The following is a 12919-nucleotide window of genomic DNA, read 5'->3' on the forward strand; positions in this document are numbered from 1 at the left end:
GCTAGACTTTATTGGAGATCGTTTTCTACTCTATTCCCAGCGCATTCTCCGCCTAAGTAATGACACACGTTACCAATCAGTTAGCGGCCAGTTTGTGTGATTAGTTCGTTGAAAAACTTAAACAGCAAAGAAAACCACACATAGGAAGAAATACGTTAATCCTGCTATGAACACTACAATTTTTGTTTTCCGGTAAAGAATGAGGCTTAGAGCCCTAAAAGAACAAAGAAACAGCGGTATTGTATTAAAAAAAAAAAAAACTACCCCTCCCAAACGAAACTCCCACCCAATTCGCCAAAAACAAAGTCCAGCCCACCTACACCCCTATCCCAAACAATGTACACCCTCGTCCAGCCCAAAGCTCAGTTCGCTAGGGCATATGCACGCTTGTTCCCTTCTCTCAGCATATGTGCCACTTCAATCTACCAATCTCGATCACACCAGCTCCAGATTATTTATAGAACCCGACATTGAGCTTCCCCACTTCCATCTCCTTTCTTCAACACCGTCGTAACCACCACCACAGAATCCACTTTCAAGTTCCAACACAACATTCCTCCATCCAGATCCCAACACAAACACAAGCGCTCCAATACTCCTCATTGTTCTACCACCATAGCCGAGCACATCCCAAGATTGTTAGCAAACCCCAGCAACCATCTCCCTTATGATCTCGCATCAAACCTCGACAACCTCCCAGATTCGACCCTCCCCATAAGCAACATTTGTGTTCAGTTTAATCCCACCTACTACGGGAGGATAATTCCACCTGAAGCAACCCTGCAGCTCCCTCGTCTGCATCTCATTGCCAAGACCTTCACTTACCCTCACAACCGAATTGGAGAAACACATGGCAGCTCTGCGTATGTCATCCACAGAGGACCCTCCCACCCCAGGTGAGAACAATTTTTGATTTCTTACTTTCCAAAGACTCCAGCGAGCAACACCAAAAACCACACACCATAGAATACCTCTCTGTTTTCTTCCATGACTCTTCAGATTCAACCATAGCCACGCATCAAGATCAGGAATATAAAAGAAACTTCTTTTATCACTCGGGACTAACTTCCTCCACACCTCCTTTGCATAATCACGCATAGCATGCAAAGATGTTTCCGTACCACCACGCACCGCACGCCCCGCAACGGCCCGATCCCCCATCTGATTTGTCTAAGCATACTGGTATGGATCCTATCATGCATCAATAACCACAAGAAAGCAGGGATCCTTTCAGGTCCAGGCCACTTCGATGCCAAATTCCACTTCTCTTCTTTCTCTCCCAATACCTCCCTCATTAATAATTCATAACCACTTCTTACCGAGTAATCACCATTCAATCCTCTCTTCCACTGAATTATGTCACTCCCATCCTCATCGTCAGGAGGCAAAATTGATCTTAATGGTACTCTTTCAGAGCTTTTGAACAGCACAGCTCATTTTGAATATACCTTTAGTATATAATCGCCTAGGTAATAACACGCTTTACTAATTAATTAGCGCCAGTTTGTGCGTGATTAGTTCGATGAAAGGTAAACATCAAATAAAGCTACATAAATAGGAAGAAAGGAAAAAGACATACTCTATAAAATACACACACAGACACACTACTGTAAGATCTCAGAAAATCAATTCTGTAGATTTTTTGAAAGTTTTACACAACTCACCTCAGACTATTCATTTAGGATTGATTTTATAGAATTTATTGCCAAGAATTAACACTCTTTCAGAGCTTTTGCTCTGCACAGCTCGTCCCAAACTAAGGTGAGTACAGAAAAAGAATCATCATATAGTTTTGCTCATGCAAATATTTAATTGGATAGCTAAGTACGGAAAGCTCTCAGACTATCAGACAATACAAGTCATTTTTATTTCGATTCAAATTAAATAAGCTCTAGTATATTTGGCTAAGTCAGCCTCCATCGTCCTTTTTTCTTTTATTAATTGATCTCAATGTCTAATTTTTCATGTGGTCAATTAGCCGTTGTTTAGGAACTTCATGCATGATTTGCTTGAGATTCTCTGCAGTAAGACAGGTTTTTCTCAAAATAAGCTTTGATTCTTATTTTCACAAGTCAAATTATATATTATTGGAAATTAATTATGAAATATTTTCACATAATGATTTTTCCTCCTTTCCTCTCATAAATTATTAATAAATTATAGTGTTCTAATTATTAGAACAGTCAGACTTATATAACACTAATATAATAATGGTATATTAGGTCAACAAATATATGTTTTAAATAGAAGTCGGCCTCATCATAATATCTCAAAAATCCAATATATCTCAAAACAGTGGAATCACAAGTATATTTATAATACTCAATCCAGCATCTGAAATACATTCAAATACCACTGTAAACAAATTGATCGACAGGAACAGCGGAAATAACAAACAGAGGAAAGGGAAGGAGACGACAGCCACAGAGGTATTCCCAAGATTCACCCACGCCCCTCCCAATAACTCCCTCTCCTCATATAGAGTATTTCTTTCATATGGTAGAGATTCGATTCGGTCAGTGCTAACGGCATCACGCCAAGACACCATATTTCTTAAATGATCACAAGCCACGAGTCTTTCTTGGGTCCCACCATATTTGCCAGGTTTATCACATTACTCAAGGTCACAACGAGGATAAATGCAGTTAAAGAGTGTGATCCGCATACAGCAAGGTGCGTTAATGCCCTGCAATCCACGAGGCGTGACAGTTGAACCGGTGAAACCCCATTGAAATGCATACATTAAGAGCCATAGATTCTCCCCACTAGTAAGCTTGTATATGGTCGGAAGTTCACAAAAGACAAGGACTAATATAGATTGTAATCTAATTTTCATGCTCCATGAAGGCCTGACAGATGGGAACATGACCAGAAAAGATGACCCACTATCTTTGGAGTAAATCCAAATCAACCTCATTAAAAATAGGTAGCTAGCCTACTAAAAGAAGGCCGTGTGGCAGACTTTGCTCTTTGAAAAAGATTAGTACATTCATAGCAAGCACAAAAATGTTGAAATAAGCCCAGGCTAGGACCCTAAATATATCAACCAGACCAATGTTGGCTATTAATACCCACAAACCGTGATTATAAGATGCCATGCTAGAAATAGGACGACACACTTGTATAACTGCAAAAATCGAACGCTTAACCCAGCGAAGTGTTACATATTTCATCGTGCCACTTCTAGGATTTGTAATAATTAATTCAGCCCAAAATTCGCCATCCAATTCATCAGTCATGTTATCAAATATTTCTGGCTCCCATTTAAGACGCAAAACAATTTTAACGCAAACACCACCCAAGGCAGATGCAAAACCATTAAACAATGGCATCGAAGCTCCCATAACATTGCCCGTTGTCCTCATATCAGCCAATTTTTCGAACCGTATAGAGATTCCATTGCCGAACCAGGATCAAATACCCACTGAACCAGCACTGAACCAATTAATCCCCAGATGAATGAATATACTAGGATGATATTTGAGCTAGTTAAAAACCTCAGTTGAATCAGATATCCACTAATATGAGTTTCATTCAATAAAATACCTTCCGAGCAAGTAGATAAAACCTTAAATACTTGTAGACTACTTTTCAGCACTACTACAAAAAAAAAAGTCTATTTTTTCCACTCATTTTTGTTTTTTTTAAAAATTAGGGAAAAACAGTCCTAATATTTGTCTGTTTTGCTACAAAGACAAGTATGAAGCACTCATACTCGTCTATTGGGCCCAACAGATGAATTTGAACTCATCGTTCTCATAAAAAATTTTACTAGCAGGATGAATGATTATTCTTTATGTATATTATGTTTGTTAGTTAAACTTTTTTGTTAATTATTTATAATTAAACCATATATCATTTACACTGTAATTATTTACTGAACTTAGTGCTTATTTAATTGTTCATGTATATCTTCCATTTAATTATTAATTTTAATTATATATTATCACATAACTAACCTAGAGCCAAAACGGTGATTCCCCTCTTCATTCTCATACATAAATAGTAATAATGAGTTAGTAAATGTCACTTAAAACCAAAAAAAAAAAACTCACTCAATATTTTATAAAACTAATACAAGCCTATTCCAAAGTGGCCTAATTTTATTTGTATGAAAAATGCTTTGCAAATTATAGAAGTGGTAGAAGTATTTTCCTGGGTCAAGCTGTAAATTTATTTCGGAAGTTTTTACTTAGGAGTACCGGGTACTTGAAAATTTATTCATTTATTTTTCGTTTCAATATCGTCCCAAAGGTTTAAAATTGTAGCATTACCTTTAAAAAAACTAATGTTGATGGTTAAAATAGTGACATTGACTGTCAAATTTTAATGTGGTGGGGAATAATATTGTTATAATTTTAAATCTTTGGAGCAATATTAAAACCAAAAAAAAAAAAATTCCGAATACTCATAGCTTCTAAGTGAAAACTCTCTGAGCAAATTTACATATCAACCCTATTTTCCTTTTAACACGTTTTTTTGGCGTTTTTTTTATTTAAAAAAAAAAAAGAAACCAAAGGCAGCACCGCCACCCGGTTCCTACAAGTTGTTGAAATGTCATCCTCCAAAGTCAACATAACAATCAGGCTCCTGGAAGTAGAAGACCGGAGCTTGTGTCACCATTGTAAGTGCGCGAAGTAGTTTCCTGACAAATTGAGTGTTTTATTTGCGTTCTTTACAGTCCCATGATTACATTTATTGGTCTGGTCTTTCCAAGCTTAGCTTATTCTTCTATCATCAATTCATCGCAGCTAGCGTCTCCCCAAAATCTCAGAAGATTAATTTGACCTATATATTTTCAGAGCATAACAGCATAAGAGACAAATATTAAGGATAACATTGTATTCTGTATTTGCTTGATTGTGTACAGTAATTCACCATTTCTTATATAGGCAAAAGCTTGAGAGACAGAAAAGGAAAACGTGCTACAATGGAATGATCTAGAATATAGGGCTAGCTGTACTGAGTATTGAATTGGGCTTTGGTTTATTTGTCGGGCTTATTGGGCTAGTTTAGTATTGTGGCTAACACACCCCCTCGAGTCCAATGGGGAAGAATGAACGTTGAGACTCAAACGTAGTCTTTGAAAACGGTCTGCAACTAAAGGCTTGGTCAGAATATCTGCTAGTTGATCACGAGAGGAGATAATGGCTATGCGAAGAGTTTTGGCAGCAATGCGTTCACGAACAAAGTGATAATCAAGAGCAATGTGTTTTGCTCGAGAATGAAACACTGGATTGACAGCCAAATAAGCAGCTCCTAAGTTATCACAGTACAAAATTGGTGCCTCTGGTAAATGAATGTTAAGCTCCCCTAGTAAATTTTGAACCCAAATTAGTTCACTTGTAGCATTGGCAAGAGCTTGGTATTCAGCCTCAGTGCTAGACCGAGAAACAGTGGGTTGCTTTTTAGAACTCCATGAGATAATATTGGAACCAAGAAAGACCACATAACCATTGGTGGACCTAGAGTCATGTTGAGAACCCCCCAATCGGAGTCAGAATAAGCTTCCAACGATGTAGCAGTGGAGCATAATGTTAATTGAGGTGATTTACAGACAAATAAACCAAAATTAGATGTGCCATAGAGATACCGAAGAATCCGTTTGACAGCAGACCAGTGAGATTCAGTAGGATTTTGCATAAATTGGCAGACTTTGTTTACAGCAAAGGACAGGTCTGGGCTAGTGAAGGAGAGGTATTGAAGGCTACCTACAATGCTTTTGTAGAAGTTGGGGTCTTTGAAGGGTTGTCCTGTGCCCGTGAGTTTAGAGTTAATAGCCATTGGAGTGGGCATTGGTTGGGCATGAAGCATGTTTGTCCGGGTTAAGAGATCCAAAATGTATTTTCATTGAGTGAGTAAAATACCATCAGGACGGTGTTCAACCTCAATTCCAAGGAAATAGTGCGGGGGTCTTAAATCTTTAATGGGAAATGAGGAACCTAGACATTGCAAGAGCTCAGAGATAGCAGCAGTAGACGATCCAGTTACTATAATGTCATCTACATAGACTAGGAGATAAATTTGACAAACCGAAGTGTTGTAGATGAACAGAGATGAATCAGATCGTGATGCTACAAAACCAAGATCAAGTAAACAGGAACGTAACCTCGAAAACCAAGCTCTGGGTGCCTGTTTGAGGCCATAGAGGGATCGATGGAGTTTGCAAACATAGTGAGGAAACTCTGGGTGTTTGAAATCGGGAGGCTGAGACATGAAAACATCTTCATCAAAAAAGCCATGGAGAAAGGCGTTTTGGACGTCGATTTGTTGAAGTGCCCACCCACGCGACACTGCAAGAGCAAGGATTGTCTGAACCGTAATAGGCTTGACAACTACAGAAAACGTCTCAGAGAAATCAAGACCCTCTAGTTGATGGAAGCCTTTGGCCACGAGACGAGCTTTGTTGAAGCGGTTGATCGAGCCAGATGGAGAGTATTTAATTCAGAAAATCCATTTGCACCCTATGACATTCTGAGAGGGAGATGGGGGGACCAGAGTCCAGGTCTGAGTATCGAGCAAGGCTTGAAATTCCTCAGTCATGGCGTGATGCCATTTAGGAGCTCGAATAGCTTCTGCAACCGAATGGGGCACTGCAACCGAGGAGATGGCAGAGAGACTTTTGGCGGTGGCCAGGGAATCGTATCGTCCGTATGAACCTTCGGTTTGGAGATATGGGCTCGTGCACGGGTGACCATAGGATGGGTGGGTGGGGGAGGTGGAGCAGGTGACGGTACGGAGGCCGTGGTAGAAGGAGCAAGGTGGTGTGTAGAGAGAGGGGAGGACGACTCTGGGGAGGATGACAAGGATGATGATGAGCTAGGTTGAGATAATATTGGGTTGGGTGGTGATTGGGTTGGGCCGTGTAAGGGTTCGGTGGGGGGGGAAGTATGGGTAATATTGTGTTGGAGGTGGGATTGGGCTCAGTTGAGGTTGTTGGGCTTTGAAAGGGAAAACTGGATTCATCAAAGACCACGTCCCGTGATTTGTAAAATTTTCCTGTGGTAAGATCCAAACAAATATAACCAAGATGATTAATGCAATAGCTAAGAAAAACATAGTGTGTGGAACGAGGCTCAAGTTTGTGTTTGGTGTAAGGACAGAGATTGGGCCAGCAAGATGATCCAAAAACTTTGAGAAAATGATAATCAGGTTTAATTTTATAGAGACGTTCATAGGGACACTGATTATGGAGTTTGTCTCTTATGCTGTTATCCTTAATATTTGTCTCTTATGCTGTTATGCTCTGAAATGGTATCAGAGCAACTGCGTTTCCGCCACCATGACTGAGTCCTCTTCATCCACCACAACAACTCCCTCATCCTCTTCTATCACCCCCACCATTTTCCCTTCTAATGCCTCACATTACATCTCTATCAAGCTCACACCAGACAACTACCTTGTCTGGCGTGCACAGGTGCTCCCTTATCTCTATGGCTAACATATATCCACCTGAAGTTCATCATCATGATGCCCATCCGCTTGTCATATATCGTCGTCGAGCCCCACGCACGGAGACTCATGGGATTTGGGTCAAGTATAATCGGATTCACCCGTTTCGCTCTAGGGCCCTCTTTCCCAACACTGTTTGGACGGTGGAATTTGTTGAAGATCATCGTGAACTGCAATTTGACTTCCATCTTCTCTCTTTTCATGCTCTATGCAAACTCCAGCCGGCGGCGATTCCCAAAGGTTTTCTTGATGAAAGTACTGGTAAGCTTTTCAGTTCTGGTGTTCACATCTCTCTACTCATATTATGATGACGGAGGTAAAGAGAGGAAAATGGAGGGAAAAGGAAAAGGACATGGGGGTATACTGAGTCTGATTTCATTTGGTTCATTTGCATTAGTGTCCATGAGCTTGTCAACTCAAGTACAACCAGGATTCAAGGTGGACATGTCCAATTTCTTCCTAGGATGTCTAGTTGTGGGGGTCATGAAAAAGAACTTTCTGGTTGGTCTGGGTGTGGCACTTCTATGCCTTGTAGTTATGAGTATCCGCTACTACTCAGATTTTCGACGGCAACAGGAACTACACGAGAACGCTGTGGCGGCGGACAACTTACATGAGGAGACGACAATCCGCGGTTTCTTTTTCTGTAAATGTCATAATGTATCCTTCTGTGATTTTGAATTTACCTTTAATATATAATCGCTCAAGTAACAGACTCTACCAATTAATTAGCGACCAGTGTGCGTGATTAGTTCGTTGAAACCTAAATAAACACCAAATAATAAAGCCACGCATAGGAAGAAAGAGATAGGCATATACTAAACATAGATTTGCTGTTGGAGACAAACAAGAGTGATTTTTCTTTCGATGGTTAAATTAAGTAAGCTCTAGTATATGTTGTCATGTCCTTGTAAAGCTTGAATCTTCAACTCTTTATATATTCAATATTGTCCTTTTTCTTTTTGTAGCTGAAGTAACTAACTAGTTTCCTTTTTACTTGATGTCAATGTCTTTTTGTGTGTGGTCAATTATTACCCGTTGTTGAGGAAATTCATGATTTGCTTGAGATATATTCTCTGCAATAAGACAATTTTTTAAGATTTGATTCTTATTTTCGCAAATCGAATAATTATATATTATTTGGACTAATTCTAAAATATTTTGCTAATAAAAACCAATAATGATAAGCTGGGTAAGAGTTGAATCTTAAACACTACTATATCATTGTGAGTATTAAGCCACGTTTAATTCATTCTCATTTCACACCGCCGGAAAATATGACTGACCCATTTTGCTAAAGTTGCCACGCGACAACGACGACATTAATTAATTTTCAGTGTACCCTTGGGCGAAAATGATTTTCATCCTTTGCACTGTAATTAATAAACAATAATGGTCTGATTATTAGAATAGTCGGAGTTATATAACAATGATATGTATAATAATGGTATATTACGCCAACAAGTATAAATCCCATATTATATATAAATTTTAAGTAACAGAAGTCGCCCTCATCATGAGGGTGGCAGAAGTTGTTAATCAAAATGTTTTAAAACCATGCTAACCATAGTCAACATCTCAATCGTGTTCCTAGAAGAACATTAGAACTTGTGTTACCAATATAATTAATGTCCTAGTTTCCTCCTCTAGGCAGCAACATTTAATGAAAGTCTACATCTGTTCCACTTTTTTTTGAACTATCTCTGACTTCTTCCAACATTGATCTGCAGATTGCAATGGCTCCCAAAATAAGAATTAATATTAATCGGATCTCTTATTCTCATCCACCCCAAATTCATTATGCCCACCGGCTCTTTAGTTGTCGTTCCAAAAAGGAAAAAAAAATTCAGAAGTTGCACCCTTTTATAATGCTTTCTCTCCTTATACTTTTCCGGTCTTAATATAAGACCTATTTAATTAATTTGATTAAATTAAAAAAGTTAGGTAAGTAAGTTAATTATAAGAAATATGATATATTTTTTCTAAAATACCATAATCATCTTTCTTAATATCCTCCTTCCCTTACTTACGTGATTATGGTTGAAGGAGTATTCATAGGAGTAATTTAAAAAAAATTGATAAATATGAAAAATAGGTCTTATATTTAGGATAAAATTAATTTAATAATTACATCTTATATTAAGAACTAGAGGAGTATATTACATAGCACAAATTAAGGGAACAAGAATTTTTCACCAAATTAATGGAGTTTGAATCGAGTAGACGTCGCATTTTATTTACATGGATGAAAATAGATTACCATCCAATAACAGTAGAGGTAAGATAATGCAAGTTACGATATTAAAATGATTTTTTTTTTTAAGAGGTCACAATTAAGCTAGCGTAGTATTGCTAATTTCAAACTTTGACCAGGGGCTGATGCAAAGCTAAACATTATTTATCGCTTGACTGGAATTTGATCTAATATAATCAATGGTTTGAAGGCCGGACCGGACCGGACGGTCAGACCGGTCCAACCGTCACCCGTTCACCTTCCCGGCAAGCTAATTGGTCAAAAGGAACGCCCATCTCAGAAACATCCAAACTTCCCGACTTTCATTCGCCTGGAATCTTAAAAGTGGGTTTAAACCCAAGTTAGTACGATAATGATCAGCTTCCTAGAACTTGTGTGAATGTGACCAATGACGTCATTTCTTTTCCCACCTGCTCACAAAAACGCGTTTTCACATACTTGTTATCTCAATTATAAAGTCTTAATTTTTTCGCATTATGATGCATCAGTCGTCTCTCTCCCGAAATCTCAGAGCACTGATTTGTTCCCTCATTACTCTTACTCACTTGAAGACTTCGCCATGCCTACCCGATTTACAAACATAGTAGTCAACCCAAACGTATTTACTAGTTTACGGAGATTCGGGTCAAGTATGGTGGGATTTAGCCGCATCGCTCTGGGGCCTCCGCTCCAAGAACAGTTTGAGCAGTGGAATTTGCTGAGGATCGTCGTGTCCTGCATTGTGAGATTCGTCGTCTTCATCTTCATGCTTTCTGCAAAGTACATCAGGATTCGATTCCCAATGAACTTTTTCGTGGGTTCTTTGAGAACGGCCAAAACAGAGGTGGGATTTTTTGTTGTGGCGTTGACCTCTCTGTACTGTTATTATGGAGACCGAAGTAAACTGGGGGAACAGAGGAAAAGGGACACCGGAGTACATTGAGACTGATTTACTTTGTGGCATTTGCTTTGATGTCCTTGAGCTTATCAACACAAGCACATCCAGGAGTCAAGCTTGATTCGTCCAATTTCCTTCTAATATGTCTGGTTCTCGGTATCATAAAAAAGAACTTCATGATTGGTGTGGGTGTGGCAGTTCTATGTTACCTGGCTATGAGTAGTCTCCCCTGTTCTGGTTCCCGGCAGGAACAGCGCAGTCGTGGCGGAGGCGAATCAGACGATATCGTCGTTCTTGGGGACAGCTTACTTGAGGAGGCGCCGCAGGTTCTGTCTTCCCTTCCCCTTACCATCCATTCTTCTTCTTCTTCTTCTCTCTCCACTCTCAGACGCCGGCCTGTGAATTTAGATTCGTCTTCACAGCGCAGAGCAAGTCTCAAGCTTGTGAAGACGACTTGCCCTGAACCTTACAGGAATTTGGAATGGTGGGTTTTTAGGAACACGCTGTCATCGATCCTTCCAAGGCAAATCAGCTTGACGACATTAAATTATGTGTCTTTGTCAGCCACAGAGTACTCGAATTTGTTAAGCTCGGAGAGGAACATCACGAGAGCGCTTCGACGTCTGAGATTCCATGATTCATGGTCACCTGAATCCAGACTACGTCGGCCGCAGTTGATGGGCCCCGATGATGAATTATATGATTTTATTCCAAACAATAATAATTATTAATTTATAGGAGTGTGGAAAATGAGTGAACCCATGTTCATTATGATGCCAACACTTATGGATGGAAAACCAGTAAATAATTACTAGAACTTGTACTTTTTTCAGACGCTGTAATCCGGTGCATTGTGCTACGGAATATCCCAGGTTAGAATCTTCAGTGATTGTTCGCTGAAAGATGAAGAAGCTGTCAAGTGTTAACTGGAACAGAAGAATCCAAAGGCGGCTATTCTTATTTGTAATTGATTGATTAGCGTCCACATAAAAAGCCATGTTTTACAAATGTTTATATTGGAACAATACACTAGTGCTCCAACACAATAATTTAATGCCCTCAAGAGGGCAACAAATGTTTATATATTTAGCCAAACATGACAAAGCATTATTATCACAGTAAAGAATCCACAAAGTAGGGGTTTAGTAAAAGTTGCCAAACAAAAGCTTAAAACAACATTCGCCAAAATCATCTTGCTGAATATTTTGCTCTTTTTTTGGTCCAATTCGGCAGGCGACAGTTTCTGTTACTTCTTGTTGTCTATTGTTGTTCTGAGTGAGCAAAAAGTGGTACAGATCAAAATAAGGAATGGCATCTTGAGATTATGCTGGGGAATATTTTGACATTCTAGGTTATGCAGCAAGCTCCGCTTTGGAAGACAACTTGAGAAAGTAGAGAATGTTTCAGCTGAAATTAAGGAACTACCCCTGTAATGGCAGCGGAGGTCCCTAAGATTATCTCCACCTAATTATGATACAAGTTGGGAAATCATACTTTGTATTCCTCTCATCTCAAAAGTTGTGTTTAACATTTTGGGCATCTTTTGTTGAAGCCATCTTCATTTTGCTAAAGTTAAGATTATTATCTTTGTCTGAGCGTCACCACGCGACAATGTGAACATGACTTTATTATGAAAGATGGAATCCAATAGTCCAACGTATGAAACTAAAATCACGCATCAGATAATTAATTAGCATACTTTACAATGATGTTCTGGTTGACCCATAGGAGACTTGGGAAAGTGACTGGGCAACTTCCTTTCGTTTCATTAGCCAAAACGTGCCTTCTGGTCCTTATAATTTAGTACCACGGAGGGGATACTACGGTAGATTTCGAATTATTAATCTTCCTTATATTATCACATCACCAACTTCAGGTGCCAAGTTTTTATTTATTTAGTTATTTGTTTTTACTCTTCATTCTGATTAATTCTAATGCTAGATTAGTCAAAGTTGGCGCATAGTTTATGCTAGGTATCCCCAGAAAGCAAAGTCATAGCCATATCCAGGTACTTTCGTTTCCCAGAGCTTTCCCATCTTTTTCCATGAAGTTTAATTAAAAAAGTATGGAGATTCCTATCGAGTGTGGTTGGCTTCATCTGCTTGTACGCTGGTCCTTGTCCAAGATCGTTTTCTACTTTTGTCCTTGACGCCCAATTTTGGTGATACAGAACGTACAATCATGGCCCAGCTCAATAAAACGCAGACTCTAGCTGATGATAATGGCGACGAACAAAGCCTAATCAAAATGCCAAGTTTGCCCTGCGAGGGCCATAAGGAATAATATGCGATTTAGAGAGTGTTTGGATAGAAACCAAACTATAGTTTCAAAAGTGC

At 39.2% G+C, this 12919-nt stretch overlaps 1 protein-coding gene across 1 annotated transcript; it reads right to left on the minus strand.

Annotated features, from left to right (window-relative positions):
* Positions 1-678: 678 nt before the first annotated feature.
* Positions 679-1161, minus strand: LOC114726831 (uncharacterized). Its single transcript, XM_028913549.1, has one exon. The coding sequence runs from the start codon at positions 1159-1161 to the stop codon at positions 679-681; it is 483 nt and encodes a 160-aa protein (XP_028769382.1).
* Between the last annotated feature and the right edge of the window lie 11758 nt (positions 1162-12919).

Source organism: Neltuma alba, unplaced genomic scaffold (assembly GCF_004799145.2).
Source record: "Neltuma alba isolate B1F8T4 unplaced genomic scaffold, ASM479914v2 tig00012407_pilon, whole genome shotgun sequence".
Lineage (NCBI taxonomy): Eukaryota > Viridiplantae > Streptophyta > Magnoliopsida > Fabales > Fabaceae > Neltuma > Neltuma alba.

Coding starts and splice junctions, on each gene's coding strand:
- LOC114726831 (XM_028913549.1), bottom strand. CDS start 1,161: ATGGGGGATCGGGCCGTTGCGGGGCGTGCGGTGCGTGGTGGTACGGAA.